General features: G+C 36.1%; 4 protein-coding genes across 10 annotated transcripts; 1 reads left to right on the top strand and 3 right to left on the bottom strand.

Annotated features, from left to right (window-relative positions):
* On the bottom strand, positions 315-5,124 carry LOC18606942 (protein NUCLEAR FUSION DEFECTIVE 4). Of its 2 annotated transcripts, none has more exons than XM_007040850.2 (3): positions 4,607-5,124; positions 1,139-2,070; positions 315-1,032 (listed from the first exon to the last, which is right to left on the bottom strand). In XM_007040850.2, the coding sequence occupies exons 1-3, from the start codon at positions 5,024-5,026 to the stop codon at positions 552-554; spliced, it is 1,833 nt and encodes a 610-aa protein (XP_007040912.2). In that variant the 5' UTR covers positions 5,027-5,124; the 3' UTR covers positions 315-551. The 2 variants fall into 2 exon arrangements, with proteins under 2 accessions (XP_007040912.2, XP_007040913.2); XM_007040851.2 differs by having other exon boundaries at positions 1,139-2,045; positions 4,607-5,000.
* On the top strand, positions 8,997-14,551 carry LOC18606941 (pentatricopeptide repeat-containing protein At4g19440, chloroplastic; the record flags this gene model as incomplete). The annotated part of the gene is made up of 5 exons (XM_018117160.1): positions 8,997-11,699; positions 11,871-12,349; positions 13,573-13,956; positions 14,215-14,323; positions 14,461-14,551. A coding segment is annotated over one exon (2,598 nt), but the record flags the coding sequence as incomplete, so codon positions are not given.
* Positions 15,334-16,952, bottom strand: LOC18606939 (anthranilate N-benzoyltransferase protein 1). The gene has a single exon (XM_007040842.2). It carries the CDS (start codon positions 16,888-16,890, stop codon positions 15,538-15,540), a length of 1,353 nt encoding a protein of 450 aa, XP_007040904.1. The 5' UTR covers positions 16,891-16,952; the 3' UTR covers positions 15,334-15,537.
* LOC18606938 (carbon catabolite repressor protein 4 homolog 4) lies at positions 18,693-22,316 on the bottom strand. 6 transcript variants are annotated; one of them, XM_018117777.1, is made up of 9 exons: positions 22,099-22,316; positions 21,799-21,976; positions 21,617-21,666; positions 21,416-21,485; positions 21,115-21,236; positions 20,604-20,737; positions 19,783-19,933; positions 19,517-19,664; positions 18,693-19,436 (listed from the first exon to the last, which is right to left on the bottom strand). In XM_018117777.1, the coding sequence occupies exons 1-9, from the start codon at positions 22,299-22,301 to the stop codon at positions 19,128-19,130; spliced, it is 1,365 nt and encodes a 454-aa protein (XP_017973266.1). In that variant the 5' UTR covers positions 22,302-22,316; the 3' UTR covers positions 18,693-19,127. The 6 variants fall into 6 exon arrangements, with proteins under 6 accessions (XP_017973266.1, XP_007040903.2, XP_017973270.1 ...); XM_007040841.2 differs by having other exon boundaries at positions 21,799-21,958; XM_018117781.1 differs by having other exon boundaries at positions 21,799-21,983; positions 22,099-22,201.

Genomic DNA, 24,245 nt, shown 5'->3' with positions numbered 1-24,245 from the left:
AGAGTAATATTATAATTATTTTTAATAAATGAGGATATTTTTTAAACAAAAATAAAATTTTTTTATATTTTTACAAGAAGAGAAAAAAAAAGCTACCCTTGAAGCTTTTTTTTAAATTCTTTTTTTTTTAAATTTTGTTCTTAAAAAAAATTATTTTTTTTAAAAAGCTTCTCAAAAGATCATGTTTGTTTTGATTTTTACTTTTAAAAGATAAATAAGCTTAAAAAAAGCTAAACCAAACATACACTTGGTATGAAGAATTAGCTTCACTTTCTTCCTTTTAATATATAAATAAATAAATATTAGTTGGGTTAATAGGGAAATTTTCATTTCTTTATTTAATTTTTTATTTTTGTACATGTTTGACAAGGCTCAGCCGGAGAGTAGAGGAGAGGAGGGGAGAGTTGAGTTTAGAAGGGAGTAGAATGGCTAAGACGTGATAGTTACAAGCAAAACTGTCTCCTCTCCTCTCCCTAAAATTTACTCGTTCGGAAGCAAAAAATTAGAATGCAAGTGAAAACTGCGTGTGCATTATTTGTTGCACAGCAACGCTAGCTCTCTTGAGAAGCCTCTGCCAATGCACGATTCCGTTCAAAAGCGTCGTATGCATGCTTGGTTCTTAGAAATAATAGCAGACTAGAAGCTAACCCCAAGATGGATAAGCAACCCCACCACACAAATGTTAAGAAATAGCATTGCCTCCCCATGCATACTACTGAATCTGCGAAGCTTAGCTTCAGGCCTTTGCCTGCATTGGCATCGTAAACTATTGCGGCAAGAACACCATAGACGAGTGATCCAATCGGGATATTGGTGATGAGAATGTTGTGATTTACGCCTACACTGTTCGGTCCAAATAGCTCTGATGTAACTGAAACTGCGGCAGCAAATATGAACCCCGAACTCAACCCGATAAGTGCAGTTCCTGCCCGCAATGCCATTGAATTGCCTAATCCAGCCAGCAAGAAGAAAGCAATTGGGGTTGGCAATAGAGCAATGGCCAGCCACCCAGTTCTTGCAAAGTACATTTTCCTGCGCATATTAATTGGCATATCATTGCTTTAGTACTGTTGCCGCTAAAGCATTAATCAATTTATCTTTGCCAATGTTATGCTAAAACTTAAAAAGTTCTACTTACGCGCGAACATAATCAGGTGCAGCTGAAAGCAAGCGGCCAAAAAAGGAGAAGGATGAATAAAGAGTGAGAAGCAAGGCAGTATTGGAACTCTCTCCCAGTGATTGTGCAATCTGTCCTAGATTGTTGCTGTACACAAGCCCAATCGTTCCCCCACAAAAATATGCAACGTAGTATAGCCAAAAATCCCATCTCCTAACAAGTACTTGAGCTGGGTGCTCTTCACCTAGTATTACCAATTGATCTTTTCCAATCATTTTCTCACAACATCTTGCACTGTCTTCATCAATGCACTTTTGGCTGCCCATTTTGTATTCAGATGCATCATCACTCAATGAGCCATTCCGATCATTGAAACTAGCCTCACGGCTTAAAAGCCGTTTATGAAGCTCAAGATCATCATCATCCACTAGAATGAAGCCGGATCCTCCAAGTTGGAAACTAGAATGAACCGTATGATGGAACCAATGTCGAGCATAGACAACACCAGGAACACATAAGGGGAAAACCAGAAGAAAAATAGCTCCACCAAAGAGCAGACGAGCTGTTGTTGAATCTGTTGCGTTTGAGCCAAAAATAAGGAGATAAACACCGGTTAAGACGGCTAACACATTCAATAGTAGAAACATAATGGAGTCACTGCGGACTGCCTCCGGGGAAAGAGGGTCCACCGGCGGTTGGCGAAGAATAGGGACCAATGCTGCAATCGAAATGATAAGGGGAACTAGGGAATTCAGAAGAAGATATAGCGAACTGGATGATGCATTGATTGCATCACCAGCTAGGCCGTACAAGGCTGCACTTACACCGTTGTAGCTTACTGTGAGGGATAAAGCAAGGGCTCGGTTAGCTGGGAAATTTTTTATGCAAAGAACGAAGCAAACCGTGTTGAACCAGCATATGCTACATCCTGCTAACAAACACAGACAAAAAACCTGCCACATAAAAACAAACCAAGGGTAATCATATATGGTTTGATAGCTACGTACCCTGTGATAACAAGAAAGTATCACTAAACTATTCAACCATAAAGAAAAATTTAAAACCATGCGTGCATGACTAGCTACTTTTGCTTTAAATGAAGATCCCATAGATGATGAAGTGAAAATGATAACAATTACCTATATGAAATGGTAGTTTATTTGTCTAAATCATATCATGGCAACTACAAGTCTCATCTGTAATTTCAGGGAATTAATTTGTTCTTTCTCTGGAATTTGAATAATTTCCAGTACACTGAAGAATACATTCCCTTTCATTGGTTTGCCATAATCACACACTCATGAAAGGTATGGAGAAAAAAAGAAACTACATGTACCAAGTACCAAACATCTCAAGTCAACCCACGTGCTCTGGACATGAAAGCAATACAGCCATGGATCTGTCACCTGCTGTCTCTGAGTGTTTAAAAAAGATCCTTAAGTCCAACACAGCTATAAAACTCAAATGAAAAAGACCAGTGCTGCTCCCGGACTAAGTTAAACTAATTAAATGATTTTGTGAGTTAAAAATGAACTCAGTAACTGTCGTCTTCATAATATTAGTACTGAAAAATGCTCAAAAAAATTACTTTATGCGAAGTGGGTACTTGCCCATTGGTTCAACCGGTTAAACAACTTGTATTTTCTCTGTAAAATGTTGTTAAGGTCAAGTGGGACTAAAACGAACCATGTGAATGACAATCTATATACATACATATATAGTTTTTGCTTCTGGAAAATGATCATCGTAATCTTGATTTAACTATTCAAGGTCAAGGTACAAGCTAGATACCTTCACACAATCAGTCGAACCAAGATCAAACAAGAAAGAGATGGTTCATGCGTTGTGCGTTTCTGCATGCTATAGATTTTGCTAGGGCACCCTAAAGTTAAGCTTTCTCGAGAAGGTTCGCGGAAGAACCCCCCAACGGGAAAATGGCCTTGAGGGATGATTGAACTTGTATGGGCCAAAACCAGGTTCTGGGTTGTGCTTGTGCACATTCAAACAACATTCCAGGCCCAACCCCCATTTTCCTCCCTCTTTCCTCTGGCAAGTGCCCAAAAACCGAAAAAAGCACAAACAGACAAATATAGCAAACAAACAGAAAACTGGCCTTCTATAGAAACAAATCTATTCCACATTAACAGCGAGAGTTAGCAGCAAGCAGAAAATCTTTGCTTGTGGACACCCGGAAGTTTCTTCCAATAAAGATAAAGTGCATCGATCACACTCTGATTATATGAGAACCACCAATATCCCTGGAATAAAGTGCAGGGACTCGTTCCATTTTGGCTGTTTTAACCAAGTTTAGGAGTTGCTATACAAGGAAATATTGAATGAACAGTGTCACCAGTTACCCTATAATTAATGAATGAACACTGTTAATTATATAAACTTTTTTATGAAATTTAAAAATTCAATCGCTGATAAATAAGATAATAATCTTTAAAAAGATTAACATTATTAGTCTACAATTCCATTTTTGTATGACTGATTCTTTTAGTTATTCTAAATATTAAAAAGCCTTCAAACATTACATTTGAAGTACAAAGTAAGTTAAAAAAAAAAGCCTATTTAAATGAAAAGAAGATTCTTCAAAAAAAAAAGTGGTGCTGCGGTGTGTCATGGTCCTGCGTGGACATGAATCTTACATAAAAACAGAGTGAGAACATAAGTACTCAATTTTAAGTTTAAGTTTGAAACAATTTAATTCTTTAAAAAAATTAATTTTTTTAAATGAAATTTCACAATAATTATTTTTAATATATATCTTAACAATAATTACATAAAAACTTTGAAAATGAGTCATTCTTTAATTTGTAACGGTGTCCTTTTTAAGATATTATAATTATTTAGAGCAATATCAAACATGTAAAATCCCTAAACCCCATTTTGTTTTTTAAACCCAACTTTTTTCGAGAGCAATATCAAACTAATAAGTCTAAATAAATAGTTGAATATTAGTACTGCGCGGCCAGAAGAAAGAGAGAGAAAGTTTCAAATTCAAAATAGAAGGCTTAGGCCTCATATTTTGAAGTAAAAGATTTACCCTCAAATTAAAAAAAAAAAAAAGTGTGGTAGGAGTAATAAGAAAGTAGTACTACAACTAACGTCTAATAAAGATATAAAAAACTTTAAACAGAAATTAGGAAGCCAGCCAGAAACAGAGTGGAATCGAATCACACTCACACTGCACTGCAGTCATCCGTGGACCACGCGATTTACTTATCGGGTTCTTCGCAAGTGCACGTAAAAATAAAAAATATTATTACTAGTACAGTAGTATTATTTCTGGAGGTTCCAGAAATGAGAAAATAGAGGTCTCTTAATTTATCGACCAATACCAGAAACGGGAAATTAGAACAAAATTAAGACAAGGATGAAATATGATGCGAGATGAATTGCAGGCAGGCAGTATTTCATAAGTCAGATAATTGAAGGGATTGGAAAGACAAGGGAGGTAGGAGTAAGGGGAGGGGAGGAGCATACCAGCATATACGGCAAAGAGATGACATTCCGAATGACGAGCCACTGAATTCCATAACCAAAAAGGCCCATGAAAGCAGCCATGAAGAGCACCACCCACAGAGGAAAATACGTGAGAGCCAACCCTGAGGACCACCCGAAGGCCTTCCCCATATCCGACGCCACAGCCAGGTAATTCAACTGCACCTGCGATATCCCCAGCACTCGCTTCATCTCCGTGGAATACGCGGAGAAATCGAAATTCGTGCCGGTGAACGCTTGAATCCAAATCGTCGCCACTAGAATCATCCATTTCCTCGACTGTCCGGCCATCACAAACCTGAGCAGTAAGTCGCTTATGGAATATTGTTTTGGACGAGGGCGGAGGTTGCTCTTCAGATTGAAAATTTGGTGCTTGCGATCCAACTCTTTACGTGGCCTCATTTATTTTATTTATAAGGCCCTCAACAAAAAAAAACAACAAAAGGAAAGAAAAGAAAAAAATTTCGTGCTTTGGAGGGGACTGTTTATACTTGATAGGGGGTATGTGGCAGCATGTGATGCCAGCAGCACCCGCAGCTATTTTCTTTTTGTCTGAGAAAATTTAGGCGACTGTCAACTTTAGTAATACCGCTGAGGCTAATCAGTAATCGGCACCATGGGATTTCATTTTTTCCTTTTATAATTAGGATTACATTTGGAACGGTAAATTATGAAAATCCTTCTCTACTCTCTATTCATCCCCGTTAATTATATATACTTTTTATAAATGCTAGCTTACTATTAAATAGTAATTCTTCAGAACACTTTACTCGTAAAAGTGGTAATAATTATCTTATATTTTTCAGCTTGATTAAATGAGATTAAAATATTCTATAATTAAATTCAGATAAAATTTAAATAACGAAATTAATACTTGTCGTGACATTTAAGAAAGTTCAAAATGTCAAATTTATAACATAACTAACTAGATGAAGTATAAATGTGGCATAAAGGGCTTGCCCATTTTAATTTTCATGCAATAAACAATATGGTAGCAATTTGTAGAAGCTGCCACCAGAAATCCTATACATATTTCTTGCAACGAACAACAAGAGTCGGTTTAATTGATTACTTATATGAAAAACTGATCATACAGTTTTCAATGGGAAAAAGTTCTTATATATTTGTAGGTGCGAAACCATATATTTCGTTATTAAGTTCATTTTTAGATAACAAAATATATGGACTTGCATGATGTTAAGTAGAATTTGGATATAAATTCTTAAGCCTAAACATAGTTTGGCTTAACCTGTTTATATTCTTATATTATTTAATTTTAATTTTAAATTACATGAAAAATAATAATTAAATAGTCGAACTAAACCTAGCCCGAGCTTTAACTTAATTAGAATGCCCGGCTCGGTCATGCACATTTCTCTGCACAACAATCGACATCAGTAATAAATAAAACCTCAAAATTTAATATTTACAATTTATATCTTTAAATTTCATTGATGTAAAAATCATGATATAAATTATTAAACTCTCATTGCACCAACTTTCAAATATAAAGTCATAATACATAGCAACTAAATTTTGAAACTCAAATACTAATTTTACTTTGATAAGTTGAACTAGCTACTAAATTAAGTAGAAGAAAAACAAAAATTAATAAAATGTCTAATCATTTATTTAACTTAAAGTAACTCAAATTCACTAATGAATTATTGAGCTGATTAAATGATTGATGAATTTTATCTTAATTACTAGATGTATACTTTATTATTTTTTTTGTCATAAATAGATTCTATTAGCAGTCGGCTGTTATGTAATCTTTGCCAGTTAACGAAATAAATCCAGTGGGTACAAAAGAATAATGCAAGTGTATGTTTTAGTGGTGAGATTTTTGTATTGTAAGAGCAGCAAGAGTAAGGCGGCGTAGGGTGATGGGGTTGGAAACCCATGTGCCTGTTGATGCTAAACCCAGTGGTGCCTCCACACCGTTGTTTTATGGATGCTCACTGTCTGCTGGCCCAGTGCTTAAATTTGTTGCGGGCATTGGCCTTTATACATTTTAAAAATGAATGGCATCTGGCATCTGCAACTTGGGGAAGTTGCACATGGTTTCGGGTTTATTCACAAATTAAACAAATATTAATTCATCACCACCTTGTAGCCGGCAAGTGCTATAACAATTTTGTCAGCAATTTAAATCCAAGTGTTAAATTTGGAAATGAATAACCCAAAGGAGTGATGCATATGTATATATATATGGTTGAAGCTAACAAGAAACTTTAAGTAACTAATTAAGATGGGAGTGCATATATATTGTGTGGGCAGAGAGTGAAGAAAGCAAATACAAAGAGCCAGAAACAAGCTTTTCCGTCCCAAAAGTCTATGACCAAGGAGACATATACATCCAATACTTCTACGTATATACAATATTCTGTTTCCCGCATCAATCCTTATCTTCCATAGATATCCCCAAAACTGGGGCTCGGTCCAGCCCTTGAGTTTGAGTGGTCACTATATACTAACCAATTCTGACTTGCGAGCCACAAAATTGATCCTCTCAGGTGTGAACCAAATGAAACTCGAACCTGGCCCCCATCACCTCGATAACCATAAGTAAACAACTTAAGTAGCTTACAAATTAGCTATCTGTCCTGTGGTAAACTTTGTCTTAATTTTGCTCTGCATTCATCAACTGTATAGTTAACTAAATTTTATTGAGAAAGTCAAATACAATTAAATAAAAGTTAAAAATTTTAAAAAATTAATATGATAAATTCAATCAATAATAAAAATATTGATAATAGAAATATGAAACTAAATATAAAACTATAATTCGTAAAATATAAATAGTTAAAAACGATATATAAGATTAATAATTTTTTTATATAATTAGAATTATTTAAATATTATATATTTAAGAGAATTTCGTTTTAACTAAACATAAAATGTAAAGTATATAAAAAAATACTCAAATTAATTTCTTCTTACATAATAAAAATTAATAAAAAAAATGATATGTTGATGAAATTTTAAGTAACAATGTAATATTACAATTTCTATTTGATAACTATATAATAATTTATTAATTTTTAAATATTAAAATCATAAAAAATAAAATTTATATAACATAAAAAAGAAAAACATGACAAGTAGAAGGTAGATACTACATATTACATAATCAAAAAAAAAAAATATGGTTAATGGTTTGTAGAAATTTGAGAAAGAATATTTGTAGAAACTTATAACATATGAACAAATAAAATAAAAATAAATAAATATAAATAAAAAAATATTATAAATTAAAAAAATTAAAATTGAATGAGATAAGTGAAATTATTTTATTATTTTTTATTTATATTAATTATTAAATAAAATATTATTTTGAAGAAACTAGTAATAGAATATTTAAAAAATTTTATATGTTATGAAAAAAATTTTAAAAATTTTGACCCCTCGTCACATAAGGGGGCTTCGCCCTTGATTGTATATATATATATATACACACGGATGCAGTATCTTCTTTTTCAAAATAATTTAACACAAGATATATAATTACTAATCAGCAGTTTCCCTTTTAATCAAATACTTCTATAGATATATATATATGTATATGTATAATCTTACAATTCAAAATATAATGGAAAGGGTTAACAGAGGGTCAACATCTATGAATACGATTAATAGACACAACTGTGCGTTAAATGATGAAAAGAGACAACAACTGAAAGAGATATTTGAGCTCTTTGATATCAACGATATTCCGGTGGTATTGATGTCACTGAGCTGAATATTGGCATGACAAGTTTAGATTATAAAGCAAGTGTTATGTGGAGAAGAGATCAACAGAATAATGGTAAATAAAGACAAATTTGACAACAGTGGCGTAATTGATTTTGATGAATTTTTGTATACTATGACGATAAAAAAATTGGAGAGAATGAGAAAGAGAAGGAGCTGATGAAAGCGTTCTACGTCATTGACTTCGGAAGCTGATGAAGATGGCGATGGAGTGTTGGCACTGTTGACGATGAAGATAACAGCGTTTGACAATTTTGGACAAGGGCTAAACTGAGTGAGGAAGGTTTTCTAATAGGGCCGAAAGTCGGTTAACCCATTAAGCCAATCCAATTACATGTTGGGTTGAGGCCCATATGAACGGAAACCATCTCCATTATCCCCTACCCTTGTCCGCTCTGCATCTCCGTCTAAATCCTAAACCCTCATTTCCGTCGTTTCATGTTGTTGGCTTTCTTCTTCTTTCTGTTTAGCTACCTGCAATTGGCCTATTGTTTCTGTGGGCTCTAATCTAAACTAAGTCTCCAAAAGCAAAAGGAAGGAAGGGGTATGTGTTTGTTGTCTAAATTAGCATGGGCGTGGCTGCTTATTATCCTCTCAAATCAACTGCCCCACGACATGATGCCATATTCAATTTAATCAACTGGTTATTTTTTCCCCAGAAATCCAAACATTGTTAGCAATGGATTTGAGGAGACTGGCTGTCAACAAACCCATCTATATCTACACCCCAATCACACGCCCCTTAACCTGCGTAACATCTACTACTTCTGCTGCTGCAGCTGCCCAACAATTCAACCCTCAACAGCAGCCTCAGCCGCCTTTGAATCTAACCGACTCCGACTCTTCCAACGATTCTAATAATAACAATAACCAGGGTCTGCTTGGTAGGCTATCTTGTATTCTCTCTAAGTCATCCCTAGATTCTTCCAAATGCAAACAGCTCCTTCCTCTTTTGTCGCCTCTCGATTTTGATCGATTCTTCTCAGCCATTTCTTCGCATCTCAATCCCAAAACCACTTTGCATTTTTTTTACCTTGCTTCTCAATCCTTCAACTTCCGATTTACCCTTCGATCCTATTGTATTTTGATTCTTTTGCTTCTTCTTGCCAATCATTCTTCACCTGCTAGATTGCTCTTCATTCGTTTGATTGATGGGAAGCTGCCGCTTTCCTCTCCTAACAATACTACCATTGATCATATTCAGATTACTACTGCATTGGCGGATTTGAATACACTTTCTAAGGGGGTTCCCCGGGTTATGGGGGTTGATATGTTGCTTCATCTCTATTGCACCCAGTTCAAAAATGCGGGTTTTACTTCCGCTATTGATGTCTTTTTCACACTGGCCGACAAGGGTATGTTTCCTTCTTCCAAGACTTGCAACTTTTTCTTGAGTTCTTTAGTCAAGGCTAATGAACTGCAAAAGACCTATCAAGTGTTTGAAACTTTGTCTCGTTTTGTCTCCCTCGATGTGTACTTGTGTACTACTATGATAAATGCATTTTGCAAGGGTGGAAGAATTCAGGACGCCTTTGCCCTGTTCTCTAGGATGGAAAACTTGGGTATTGCACCAAATGTAGTCACTTATAATAATATTATCCATGGATTATGCAAGAGTGGCAGACTGGATGAGGCATTTCAGCTTAAACAGAACATGACAAGACATGGAGTGCAACCCAACCTCATTACTTTTAGTGTTCTTATCAATGGTTTGATTAAATTGAATAAATTTGAGGAAGCCAATTTTGTTTTGAAGGAAATGTCTGGTAAGGGGTTTGTCCCAAATGAGGTTGTATATAATACATTAATTGATGGCTACTGCAAAATGGGAAATATTGATGAGGCACTTGGTGTAAGGGATGAGATGTTATCCAAGGGGATGATTCCCAATTCTGTTACATTGAATTCACTTGTCCAGGGGTTGTGCAGAACTGGCCAAATGGAGCATGCTGAGCATCTTTTAGAGGAAATGTTATCTATAGGGTTATCTATAAACCTCGGTGCCTTCAGTTCTGTAATTCATTGGTTATGCATGAAGTCTAGGTTTGATTCTGCTCTACATTTTACCAGGAAAATGTTATTGAAAAATTTAAGGCCCAATGATAGGTTGATTACTACGTTGGTTGGTGGACTTTGCAAGGACGGAAAGCATTCTGAGGCTATTGAACTTTGGTTTAAGCTTTTTGAGAAAGGTTTTGCAGCCAATACTGTGACCTCAAATGCTTTATTACATGGTTTATATGAAGCAGGTAAGATGCAAGAGGCTATTAGGCTTCTAAAGGAGATGATACAGAGTGGTTTGGTATTAGATAGGGTCTCATACAATACACTGATTTTGGGATGGTGCAAAGCGGGGAAAGTGGAGGAAGCTTTTAGGTTAAAGGAAGAGATGTTTAAGCGCGGAATTCAGCCAGACATTTATACTTACAATTTGCTATTACATGGCATTTCAAATATGGGGAAAATGAAAGATGCTACTAATATTTGGGATGAGTGCAAAAGACATGGTATTGTTTCCAATGTTTATACATATGCAATCATGATGGACGGATATTGTAAAGTTGATAAAATTGAAGAGTGTCAAAACCTGTTTGATGAGTTGGTTACTAACAAAGTGGACCTCAATGCTGTTGTTTACAATACACTGATCAGAGCTTACTGTAAAAATGGGAATATTATGGCGGCCTTTAAACTTCATGATGACATGAAAAGTAAGGGTATCCCACCAACAATTTGCACGTATTCTTCTCTAATACATGGATTGTGCAACATGGGTCTTCCTGAGGATGCAAGACAACTTCTTCTTGAAATGAGAGGACTGGGCTTGGTGCCAAATGTTGTCTGTTATACAGCATTACTTGGAGGTTATTGTAGGCTTGGCCAGATGGATAAAGTTGGGAGTCTCTTGCAGGAAATGTCTTCATCCAATGTACAACCAAACAAAATTACCTATACTGTCATGATTGATGGTTACTGTAAATTGGGTAACATGAAAGAAGCAGGGAAGCTTCTCTGTTTGATGGTTAAGAATGGAATAGTCCCAGATGTTGTCACTTATAATGCCTTTACAAACGGGTTATGTAAGGAAGGGAGGGTGGAAGATGCTTTTAAAGTATGTGATCATATGGCTAGCGAAGGACTACCTTTAGATGAAATTACATATACAACATTGATTCATGAGTGGCATCTGCCATCAGCATGGTCTAATCAAGAATGAGCACAGTACCTAAAGGTTGGGTGAAAGTTTCTGTATGGTATATTCTTGCAGTGATATCTTTCTGGATCCTCGCAAAAAATTCATACTGGTTGTTAAACATTAGAGGTTCGTTGCTTCATCCTGTTATATGTAATCTTAGTATTTATCCTTGCATTAAAGCTTTTTGCAGTTTGGCTTTGCTAGATGTTTTCGCTATACACTAGGAGTTTATGCTGTGACTGTGGGTTTCTGTCCGTTATAATAAAAGTGTGTATTGTTTCCCTCTTTTCCTTACAGGCTAGCTGCTCACAAGAAAAGGAGTTCACCCTCATGCATGAGCTAGGTTTAAGGTACTTTTCTAGCATCTTTTATTACTCTAAAAGACTAAAATGTCTAGCTCTTCAAGTCATGTGTATTTTCCCAACATTTATGTTTTTGATTGCACTTGCTACAAATTGCTTTTGACTTGACAGATCGTCTGCAAAAATTTTCACTCTGTGAGTACCTGATATAGGACAGGTTGAGCCATTGAGGTGATCTCTCTAGATGGATTGTGTAATAGGTTAGGAATGGAAAGATGGTTTTCCTGAACTTGTTAGTTGTTGCTCCCTGATTCTAATCCTTTTAAAGTGCACACAGGTGGTTCAAGCTATAATGGAGATTTGCAGGTCTTAATATTCATCATAAGGCACTTGGGGCTTTACAGGTCATAACTTTTCTAGAAAAGTTGGATGAAAGACCTTGCCATCACCTGCTTATATATTTAACCCTAAAAGGTACGTCTTAACAGAAATGTAAAAATCTATCATTTAGTTTTTGCTTATGGTTAGTATTGGAGATGAGTATTGTGTGGAAACTAATGAATTATCACCTATTAGAAAATTTTAACTTACTAATTATGAAAAATCTCCAAAAATTTGTCTTGACATACAGAACCAGACTAGATAATGAGATAAGAATCTCAGATGTGGGGCAAACAGATACAAATAGGCAAAGGAAATACATTCCCACTTCTGCTGGTATTAGCTTGATAAAGATATTCTTCCCTCCATATTTAGATATGGATAGTGGGCACAGCTGCTGTGGCTACTGTATGACAGGGATATAATGGTACTAAATTTTAGAAAGAGTAGGATGCAATATGGTGAGGATACATTGGTAAGAATGTATCTTTAATTCCTTACTATATTAATGCCTGTATTTTGTAAAGAAATTTATTATCTATTGATATAATGAGAATTTCATTTCATGAAAATCTAAAACTCATATGATATGTCATTCTATGTTTGTATTTGTGAACAAATTCTTAAATTATTCTTGAAATGGTTATGATTGTGTTCAATACATGTGAAACACAAAGGTTGGATAATCAAAACTTACAAAATCAAGCCTTGGACATAATTGTTTGGGGTATCTAATATTTATTGAGATGTCACTGAAAATGTCCCTCTAACCCGTCTCTTTGTTTCATGAGCTAGTTGGGTTAGAATATTGACAAACAACCCCTTCTTTGACCTTTTCTATTTGTTTGGCAAAAATATCTCCAATTTAAGAATCTCTGCTCATGCTGTCCATTTGCATGTCTGCTCCCTCTGAAGCCTAGAATAATTAGATTACTTGGCAAATTTGTTGAATATTCTAGGCATCATTGATGGTAAATTAGTTATAGGGTAAGAGTTAAGTGTGGGAAAGCCATTAGTTTACCTTTTTATTATTCTTACTTCTCTATCTCACAAGAGAATTTTGGATTGTGTCCCAAAATGCCTAAAGAAAAACGTATAAGAATAATCACTTGATGCAATCATAAGTACAAATTTTCACCAAAAAAATTTCTGCTGTCCCCCTAATTAAAAGAGACATAAAGCTCCTAATTACATGATAAGTATGTAACGACAACCTACCTTTTATCTTGGTGATGCCTTTATTTGTTTCTTCTTCTTTTGCAAAATTTTTGGTGAATTCTATTGGAAATTTTTTCTTTTTTTTCTTTTTTTGAAAGGCAGGAATTTTATTGTTGTATGATTCTCAAGGAAGGAGACTAGCTTGCAGAGAGCGAAGCCATTGGAGGCTTGCATGGAAATGAGAGAGCCATATTACAGAGTCAAAACAATGGTCCTCTCACAAAAGAACAAGTTAATGAATAACAAAAGCACAGCATTCCTAGCTTTCTGAAAAAGTACAGTGGTCATGAGACATAATCAGTCGAGTGAATCAACGTGCTGGGATTTCTTATAAAACCTATCAGCAGAGGGTGTTCAGGAGTTCAGTAAGGATTTTCCCTGCTGTGGATTTCAAAATATGCTTCAAATGTTGAGTCCCTTGTTACTCCAGCCTTGCCAATCCATCTGCTATTGAGTTTGCTTCCCTCCTGATGTGGTTGAAGGTGATCCTTGTATTGTTGTGCAGGAAATTTTTTTCATTGACTAGTGCTTGATGGTTCTGAAGTTCTAATGTTAATACAGGAACCTAAATTTTTTCCCTATGTATCATGTACCATAAAGTTATTATCAGTTCAAAGAAAAAAAAAGAAAGAAAAGAAGAACTAGATTATATGTTTTAAGTTGTGTGTTTGCTTCTTATGACAAGAATGTGATGTGCATTTGAGTTTTTAGGTTGCTGACTGAACTGTTACATGTAACAGGTTTAGGCTGCCTGCATTTTAGAGAATCTTATAGAAGATGAAGTGGCTTGTTCGGGGTTGTTATGACTTACTTGCATCATGGAAAAAGATGTTGGGGATAACCACCAGTGTAAGGACTTTCTCTGTATGAAAGTGCCTTTATTTGGCTTTAAACTTGCACTTATTTGATTTATTTTTCTTTTACTAGTTTGCTTCACATATATTATAAGGTGTTATCTTAAATACATCCGTTTAAAAATTTTTCAGGAACTTTTCCTGCAAGAATTTAAGTTCCAAGTATCACAGTCAAGTTGCTCCCTATGTAAGATGGGAGTCCGTGGTATATTATTTGGAGGCTTACCCTGTGTGGATGGAGAAATCATGAACCATTTACCCGTCAATCAGTAGAGATCAGCTTCCCAAAGTTAATCTGTGTTTGGTGTTATAAGATAGAATCCTGTTTTTCATATAATGCCAACTAGGTGGAGTCAATAGGTCGGAAGTTTACTGTGTAAAAAATAGATTTCTTTCACACTCTCTCTCTCTCTTGTTTGGGAATTAGGGTTTTGATGTAGGATGAAATAAGAAACAACAAAGCAGTTGTGGGTGTTTGGGTTGCAAGTTCCCCAAGAAACACTGAATTAGGTGTTTATGAGATGGATGAGTCATACAAAGAAATTATGAGAAAAGGTAATTAGTAGGAGTTCAAAGGAAGAGATTGACAAATTCATGAGATTCAATGTAAATACTTTCTATTGTTTTATATATACCGATTTGGTTTTTTGGCCAAAAGCTCAATTTGTTACTCAATGTAGCTAAAAATCTCATGATACATATATTCATGGCGTTTTCCATAATTCTATTATCAGGCTTAATCATCTCGTTTCCATTCACCCACATATTTCCATCGGGGCAGTCTCTGCTCCACACAAGCTCACGATGGCAGCACATAAATAACATCAAACCAAGCATACTGTAGTCATCGGCTGCTTCTGAGGACTATCTTCTATCTGATATATTAATGCAGTAAGTCTGCCATGAGATGATCGATTGGAGAGGTGTATCAGAATCATGATTTACCCCTTTTTCTCTTCCATTCATTGCTGTATACTTTGATGGAATGGTTTGGTAGCTAGTGCAAATAACTAAACAAGGTCGTCACAATTTTATCACTGGCTTACAATAGTTACATATATATGCTAATTATTTGCTAATGCCTAGTGTTCTAACAAGTACAGTAGAGGATCCCCATTTAACTTAGTTACCACACCTTTTGTTTGAAGATAATATATATATATATATCATTATTAAGTTGCTCATTATTGGCATGTGGAATATATAGCATCAAATTTGGAGATGAGATGCACAGAGGGGCTGGAAAACTGAATCAGACTCCAATGCTGCCGCCAGTTCTGGCCATATGATTGCTGAAACGATCCATGAGCCATCACTCCTAGCACTTGGCCTCTGGTTCATGTAGCCAACTCCGCTTTTTTCAATGATGGAGGACACTGTGCCTAGCACGGGACTACCAAAGCCAAAGTCCAATTCAGCTACTGGAAATCTACGTCCGGACGAGAGAACAAGGGCAGGCCCTCCCCGACCTAGAACTACTTTTGGTAGCATCAGTCCAGGCTTGTGGCACTCTATCCAGTCAATCAAATCCAAGAAATGCTCCTCATTAGCAACCTTTGATATGGCCTCGTGAACATTATTGGCAATCTCCGATATGGAGCCCTGCTTTATTTCTACAATGCTTGCTTCTTCGATAGCCACAGACAAGACATTACCAATGTAATTGGACATGGAGCCATTGAGTCTACCACGTCCATCAACTAACCAACCCATCTTGCACTTGGCGTGGCTTTTATCAATGGTGGTCACCATAACCTTCCATATATAAGCAGAGAAAGCCTCAATCTTTGTTCTCTTGTTGCCGTCGGCGCATGCAAGACTTTGCAGCTTATTAATGCTGGAGGCGTCAACATAATAAAGGCGCTTAAGCAAGATGTTGGTCTTAGGTATGTTCCTAATCTCTTCAAGCGTGCACTTGACAAAAGTTTGATCCAAGCAAGGACGATATGTAGGAGGGAGGCGAGGTCGAAGGTTTCTCCCGTGATCTGGGATGCAAGATAGTGGCATCTTTCGAGCTACTTGGGACCATGAGGAAAGAAAGTTACCAAAAGCACTTGCGTCGCCTAGTGCATGGTCAAAGGTGAAAGTCATGGACACCCCTCCGCAAGTGTAATGTGTTACTTGGACTTGCAAAGGAAAGTTTGGGTCGGTGGACACTAGTTTCCCTTGAAGGGAGTCGTTAATATTGTACAAGTCCAGTTTCCTCAAAGGGATGTTGGCCTGGGCTTCCACCAGGAGAGCACCAGTGTTGTCGCATATGATTATCGGCTCGCTTGTATCCGGGTCTTCCGTTATTCGACCGGCGAAAGGGTAGTAGTAACTCAAAGTTTCGGCGAGGGAACTCTTGAGCGACTCAACGGTGGATGACAAATTATTGATCGAAGGTCTGTGATAAAAGTACAAGTATGTCACAGGAAAGCGGCCAGAAAGAAGGTCAAGGTTTGATAGAGTAATAAGTTTATGGTGACGCTCTGGCAAGAGATTGAAAGCTTTGACGATACTCTTTTTGGTGAAGTTTACTTCCATCTGATCAGTTGGCAGTGCTGAGCTAGCTATGAGCATAAAATATGTTCCATATATATGCAAGTGCAAGTGTTTATATATATATATACACGCGCACACACACATGTACATGTATATGATACATGCATCAAACATCACATTGTATTTACATATATAATATGAGCTCTAATTGGTGAGAAATTAAGATTAAGAAACATATTAATCTATTGACAACTCAACAATAATTGTAATAACTAAAAAGAATGAAAGAAACCATTGCTGAAAACCTAACTATACATATTAACTGGCTTTTCTTTTCTTTTCTCTTCAAATTAATGTCCAAAGGTATACAGATAATCGATCAAGATATAGCAATTAGCAAGGGCGTGGTATTAATTCATAAATATTAACATAAGTAGAATTATTTGTTTGTTAAGATGCAAAAATTGAATAATTAGACAAAATTAATATCCATTAATTGAACAGCAAAATGATTCGAGGCACTTGAGAAAGGAGAATTATGGCAGGCAGCATGATATCATTGTGGACCCAGAATATTCTTTGAATTGAATGCAATGCATTCAGCACACGAAATAATGCAGTGGAATTAGGCCTTTGTGACTCTTGCTTCCTTATGGTGCTAAAGAAAAAACAATAAAAAAAGAGAGCACTGCAAATTGTTGCCAAATATATTCTCGACTTGGTTGAGAGGAAGAAAGTAGAGATAGGCATGTAGTATGAAGGACGTAAAAGGTGATGATTAGGGAAGTGACCCCAGTTTGAAGATACACATTTAGGCATTGAATGGAAAAATGGTCAAACAGTAATCACCATAAGCTTGCTGACAATTACCATTGCCCTTGCGCTTCCACTTTTGTTGGTATTCCAAATATAGGAGTTGGTCGCGTTTAGCGAAATTAAATCTGTTTCCAATCAAATAGGAAAAGACGCTGGGATATGACCTTCATCCTTGGTAATGCTATGCTAGTGCTTGTCCCTGTGTACCATCCAATCTGCCTGCACTAACCTTAATTTGCAAGGCTCAGAGACGCAGCGTAATTAAGTGCTAGTCATTGTTTACCATATTTCTCTCTTTTCTTTGGTCCAATGCAAGTTGCTTCCTTTCGTCTTACAACAATGACAGGTTGACGTTCATCAGCAGCAAGTAAATGGGAAAAAAGAAAGACAGACGAAAGCAACTAGCACTATTGTAAAACAGACGGTCCTCATGTTTGGTCTCCCTCCTCACTTTCATTATAACATTTCCAATTCTCTTTAGTCCCAACTTTTTCCATTTGCCTTTCACTTTTCAAGATTTTTGCAATAAAGATCATAGTTTTTAGTTTTTACTAATAAATATGAGCAGATTACTAACAAGTAGCAACAAATTCATCTTCTGCGGTTGTTCTCCTATGATATTCCTCTTACTTAGGAACTCGGGATGCTTAGAATTAATGATCTTCTATGATTTGAATTATAAGAGAGAAAGGGGAAAGGAAGGGGTCGAAATCCTTGGTTAATCTCATCCCCTGACTCCCGGCATTGCAAATCAAAAGTTTATCTTCATTAGTACGATTACAACACGACACTAGATGGTGCTTACATTCATTCTAAGACATGACATGAATGATTCCAGGTTATCTGAGATTTATCTCACGTTAACAGACGCTTGGAAGATGCCAACCAAATACAGGAACATGTTACATGAGCAATTCAGCACGTCTTCATTACTTTGGCCTGTATTGAAAGCTTTCACCACAATTTTTGAGCATGAAATGCCCCACCACAAAGTTAAAAATTGATTGCTTCCACACAACTTAATCCAGCCCTCCCTCTTAAAATAGACTTAGCATAGATGCCCAGAACACCAAAGTATCATACATGAGAGCTAATAGCCAAGAATATCATGAAACCAATCATATCGTCTCAAAAGCAACTTACAGAACAATTCCAAATTTCTGAGTATTGTCCTAAAAAAATTGCATTCACTCTACCAACGAGTTCCAAAACCAAAAATGTCTACTAGTCAGTTTATTACAGTCTTGTAAAATCAAATGCTTCTATCAAATAAATTAGAAAGCCATACCTTATTCCCAAAACAGATATCCTAAACTTGGATCCCCCTCCCCAACTTAACCCCAAAAAACAGACTTTTGGAGCCCACACAAATGCTGCTCTTACCTGTCAATCTGCTGAACATATTTTTGGGTAATTTCTCAGCTTTTTCTCTAGCCTTTTTATCTCTTTCACCATTCTCCGGTAAGAAAAGAACTCAATGGATTTGAACTTGGAACATATTACTCTTTGGTAATTTCAAATTCAGCACCTATAGGCAGATGATCACTTGGGTGGCTATAGTTTGGCAATCCACCAACAACATCAGGTGAATCCAACTCTGGAAGTTCAAGAATACTGACAGGTTTTAGGCAGTCAGAAGGGGAAAAGAAAATATAGTCAAGTGTATTTGTGAAGTCTGGAGTGCAGTTTGTAAATGGTGGTTCTCCTCTTGTGAAAGCATGAACACTGCACAATGGAAAGGGAAGTTCTTCCAAACATGTCATTAATGATGCTGATGAAGAGTTGCCAGAAATAAGATACTGGTAAACCTGAAAAGATGAGAACATTCAGAACATTGCAAACTGCAAGGCTGCAGAAAGCAATAAATAAATAAAGTGCAGTACTAAACCTTATCTCCTGGAGTTGAATTGAAGTCACCAGACAAAATTAATGAAGGAGTACATTCAAATTTGTCTGTTACCAGTGTTTTAAACTGAGCTAAGCGTGATAAAAGATATTTAGCTTGGGCAAGCTTAACATCAGCCCACTCTGGATCCCTGGAATAAAAACAGCATTAAATATACTTATGCTTCAGCATAGCCAACCTCATAGAATCCAAGATGTATAAACACAATACTTACAATAAATGGATAAATGAAAATTTGGATAGTTTACCAGTAAAGATGTGTATTTGCCAGAATAACAACACGATGAAAAGGATCCTTGAGTCTAAAGGCAGCCATAATTCCTACACAATCTCGTTTCAATCTTACATGTGGATCATTGGGATCTCCACGGCACTCTGGACTACTTTTTACTGGTGAATCTGAAAACAGGTCATCCAAGAAAGTGAAATACCAGCATCCCATATCATTTCTAGTTTGTAGTCAGAGATGATATGAAGTTCAATCACAAAAAATAATTTTAGCAAAATAAAGGAGGAAATGAAAAAGGAAAAGTGAAATTATCCATATACAGATAGATAAAGCAAATAAAGGTTTAAGATTTGCTTAGCATATTTGACGAACTATATCATTTTTGTTCTTCATCCAACTATGCTTGTGCTCCAATATCAACTAATAAAACTTCAGTGAGAAACACGTAGTTTAGATGTTATCTATAATACATATAATCAGAAGACTGTTTGTAATTAAAATGCTGTTATTTGCTCAGCTGATGACAATGCTAGTTCTGAACTTCTTGCCTTGTGGAAAGCCATTTTCCAGCAGAAGAAGAACCATTTTAATAATTTAAATATTAGTTCTGCAAAATATATGATCTATTATTATTAATCTAAACTGATTTATGAACCAGTCATAGTTTACCAACCTAAAATGCAATATGCTTTTACCCCATTGCTTGCATTTCTGCAAACAGACACTTAAGGTAACTAGCTAACGTCGTTTTCAGATGCCAAAATCTCAAGCAAAAAGTCATAAAGTACAATAAGGATGTGGCTGGATGCAAAAAGAAAACATAACAATAGAAAAGGTTACCATTCATTGCATGAGCACCATTATTTCCATCAGCCAGTGTCTCATTCTGCTTGTCAGCAGATAAGGAGGTTTCATCCAGCAACAAGTCTACAAGATCATTGTATTCTATTGTTTCCTTACCGAGCAATTCTGCACTGAAGCAATTGTGCAGAGGTAAGTTTGCAAAATAAGATAGTATGATGGCACCCGAACATTTAGCTCATTAGTTAGTGCATGATCCCCTGTTAAAAGAGCAGGGTTCAAATCCTCCTTCTCCCAATTAAAAATAAAAATAAAAAAGATAGTATGATGGCTTCATTGCGAAAAGAGGACCTCATAAAAGCAAAATTCATTGGAAAAACACTCAAAAAACATAATGCATATACACCCAAGAACAAGTAAGATATTTAATTTAAAAACAGTTGTCCTTACAAAAAATTCTAGTTTATATACAAGAATATTCTTGGATATTCTTGCATATATTTTCAAGAAAATTGTTTGAAAAGAAAAGTAGAGAGTAGTTTCAGCATACCAGTTGTTCTTGTAAAAAATTCCACATCCATCGCGCTTCTGCCCACTTCTCTGAACATAGATACTGGAATATCCATGATCCGCCATGTTTCTTTTGTAAAAGGAATCATACTCATCCACTTCCTGGCAAGTTTTTAGACCATTTATAAGGAAAATAAAAATAATATGCACAAGTACACTCAATACGCGTGCATGTATACACTGACGTAGTCAATGCACGGAAGAATAGAAGCAGGCGAGGGCGATGAAGGTAGTGATATAAGTGCAAATTCATGAATTTAATTTCAATGAAGGAAACAAACCTGAAGGCAAAAGAAGTCAGCTCCAAGGTTTTTAAGAAGAGTTAGAATAGCCTGTGAACGAGCCTTCCATCTGTAATAAAGTACAATCAGAAGATTAAGAATAATGTACAAGGCAGTTTGATGTTGGTGCATTATACAATACTAAGTCACTTGGATATCAAATTGCAGAAATAATTAAAAAAAAAAAGAAAAAGTGGGCACCTGAGGCTGGGAGATGGAGAATGCGGAAACAGAGAGCTCTTGACGTACGCCTGCAAGTAGAAACATAATACTAAGAGCCCCTCAAACTCCAAGCTTGGGACTTTGGATTACGTACACAAAACAATAATAAGAAAATGACCCAATGATCCCCAAGCAAGAGTAATAGACAAAAGTCAAGCTACCTGAGCCAAAATGTTGTAAGAGACAAGACGGAATCTGATACCATCAGATTGGCCTCTGGAACGGATGTCACCACCTTCTACATCAACAAATTCCCGAATTATTGGTGCTGACTTGCTGCTGCTTCCTCCCGTAGTCATATTCACACTCATATTGCTGCTGCTGCAACAATTTCTTCTTCTGTCCACTTTCAATTAACGCTAAAACTAAAACTTTAAACTGATAAAATTTGAAACAAAAAACAGAGAAAAGAGATTAGTGCAGAGTGCAGAGCACAGGCGAAAGTTGAAAGCATATCATACCTGACGCAGCGGGTGATGGAAGGAACGGGTGGGCGTTGGCGACCGGTTAAAGTCAGAGTCCTAAACCTGACGAGCATGTTGTAGTTTATGTGTATGTCAACGTGTGCACTACCGCTGGCCGGTTGTCTTTTAAGCCCTCTGATAGTGGCAGCCCAAGCCCACCAGCACAAAGAAGAGAGACAAGAATTAACAAGGCAGCCCATGGTTTTGTTGGGTTCAGCTGACACACACCTCGCGTTTGCTTAAATAGATGCCCATTTGTTGCAAAACCCAAATCAAAATATTATTCTAAAGAAAGTGATGGGCGGAGGAACAAGGAAGGAGCCACACACTTTGAAAGAATGTCGTCACATGTGGGCTCATTTAAGTCTCGCAGGGAGCCAGGCAGCTGTCTTTTTCCTAATCCATCAAATTCACATAAAATTTGCAAGTCCAAGTCCCAAGTCCAAATTTTAAAGTCTCCCATCAAATTGCTTTTGTATAGAAGATAAGGCAAAAATACCCAAGTAAGAAAGGCTGCAAGCGCATGCAGAACATGTTTTCCAATTGGCCAATATTATCTTAAAATATTCAAATCTAAAAACACTATGTGGACCAAATTAAGATTCAATGATGGATGAAAACCTAACTTAGAAATAAGAAATGGTTGGGACCATTGATTTATGAGATTGGTTATTTAGTCATTAGTTTGGATTACAAATTCAATGAAGTTGATTTGATTTTCAAACGTCAAAGATTAAGCATACTTGTTCGTTATCCGAGATCTCTCCACAAACAAGTTGAGCGAATTAATGTGATGGTGGAATTCATGTCAGCCTCTTTTTGACTTATTTATGATCCAAGTCATTTCCATCTTTAATTTTGGTTTGGTTCACCAACTTGTCGTTTGTGTTTTATGTTAAGTAAGTTTAGAAGAAAATGAGAACTGGTATATACATAAGGTTCCATTGGAGATGGGGACAATCTTCTTGCTTCCACCAAATTTGCTGGTCTTTTGTCCTATCTTATAATTACACAACACCAACCACATGTTTATGTTTCTTCAATTTCTTATTCCATAATTAATTATTGATTGATGTTTGAAACTCGGGTTTGGTTTTCTTTTCTCTCTATGCACTAGAAACATATTTTGTGCTATTTTTAATTTCTCCTCTTTTTTTTTTGGGGAGGGGGTATATACTTACATTTTCTGGTTACGCAGCAAGCATACGAAAGGGAAAACTAAAAAAGGAAGAGAAACGTAAGCGGAATCAGATGCCAATCGTATAGGAAAAGTCATAAATTGAATGATTAAATGGAAAGGAGGTGTGCACATGCAGCCATGCATAAGTGCAATGAGAGACAAAAGATAGGAATAGGACCCCAATAAATAAGTGGTGCTCGTCTATTAAAGGGTCAATTTTGTAGACTATGTCACATCTCTAACTTGACGGGTCTCAATTTGTAGGCTTTAATTTATATTATTATTTATCGGCTGCACCTTTCTTCTTTGAATGTGGTCCTCATTTTCTTAGCCACAAAACAAACCAATCCTCCAATACATTATATTGTATTTGACTTTTTTAAACTAAATTTAGATGATTACTATTAAATGTTGATAACTTTATTTGTTTATGACATGACATTGACCAAATTTATCACATATTATCATTATATCATATATAGTATTACCTCTTTCAACTCATTCCCACTAACAAACCCACTTATGCCACAAGTTTCCCTCTAAATACTGACACATACATTTAATAACAATCCTGAAAATTCCTTTAAAAGGTGAAAATAAGTAATATTCCTTTCGACTCTAATTATTTGTTTTTTTAAAGTAATTTTCATAAAATTGTATATGGAGGAGCAGCCTTTTGGATTAAGTTGAGAATTACTTGTGACTTGATTCGGTGACAACTAAGATTGCATTAAGCCAAGTACACCAAACAGGTCGCTGTGCAGTGGGTCACCAGCTTTATCAAACTTGGAAAGTAATCTAATCACCGTCAATCACGTGTCGTGTCAAACCGAAGCTGCATCCACCGTTTGCGGATCCCTCCTCAACGTATCATCGCCTGCCACGTCCTAACTAACGATCGGTGTCCGTCCCAATCATGGGCTTCAACATTCCCATTTACTTCCACCAACCCTCCTTTCCTTAT

The sequence above is a fragment of the Theobroma cacao genome, chromosome 3, assembly GCF_000208745.1.
Source record: "Theobroma cacao cultivar B97-61/B2 chromosome 3, Criollo_cocoa_genome_V2, whole genome shotgun sequence".
NCBI lineage: Eukaryota > Viridiplantae > Streptophyta > Magnoliopsida > Malvales > Malvaceae > Theobroma > Theobroma cacao.
The sequence above is the reverse complement of the archived record's forward strand: the minus strand, read 5'-3'. Positions and strand labels throughout refer to the sequence as shown.

Coding starts and splice junctions, on each gene's coding strand:
- LOC18606938 (XM_018117777.1), bottom strand. CDS start 22,301: ATGGGCTGCCTTGTTAATTCTTGTCTCTCTTCTTTGTGCTGGTGGGCT. Junction 21,486..21,616: donor TCTCCATCTCCCAGCCTCAG/GTGCCCACTTTT, acceptor ACTTTATTACAG/ATGGAAGGCTCGTTCACAGG. Junction 20,738..21,114: donor ATTTTTTACAAGAACAACTG/GTATGCTGAAAC, acceptor CAATTGCTTCAG/TGCAGAATTGCTCGGTAAGG.
- LOC18606939 (XM_007040842.2), bottom strand. CDS start 16,890: ATGCTCATAGCTAGCTCAGCACTGCCAACTGATCAGATGGAAGTAAAC.
- LOC18606942 (XM_007040850.2), bottom strand. CDS start 5,026: ATGAGGCCACGTAAAGAGTTGGATCGCAAGCACCAAATTTTCAATCTG. Junction 2,071..4,606: donor TCTCTTTGCCGTATATGCTG/GTATGCTCCTCC, acceptor TTTATGTGGCAG/GTTTTTTGTCTGTGTTTGTT. Junction 1,033..1,138: donor GCACCTGATTATGTTCGCGC/GTAAGTAGAACT, acceptor TAATATGCGCAG/GAAAATGTACTTTGCAAGAA.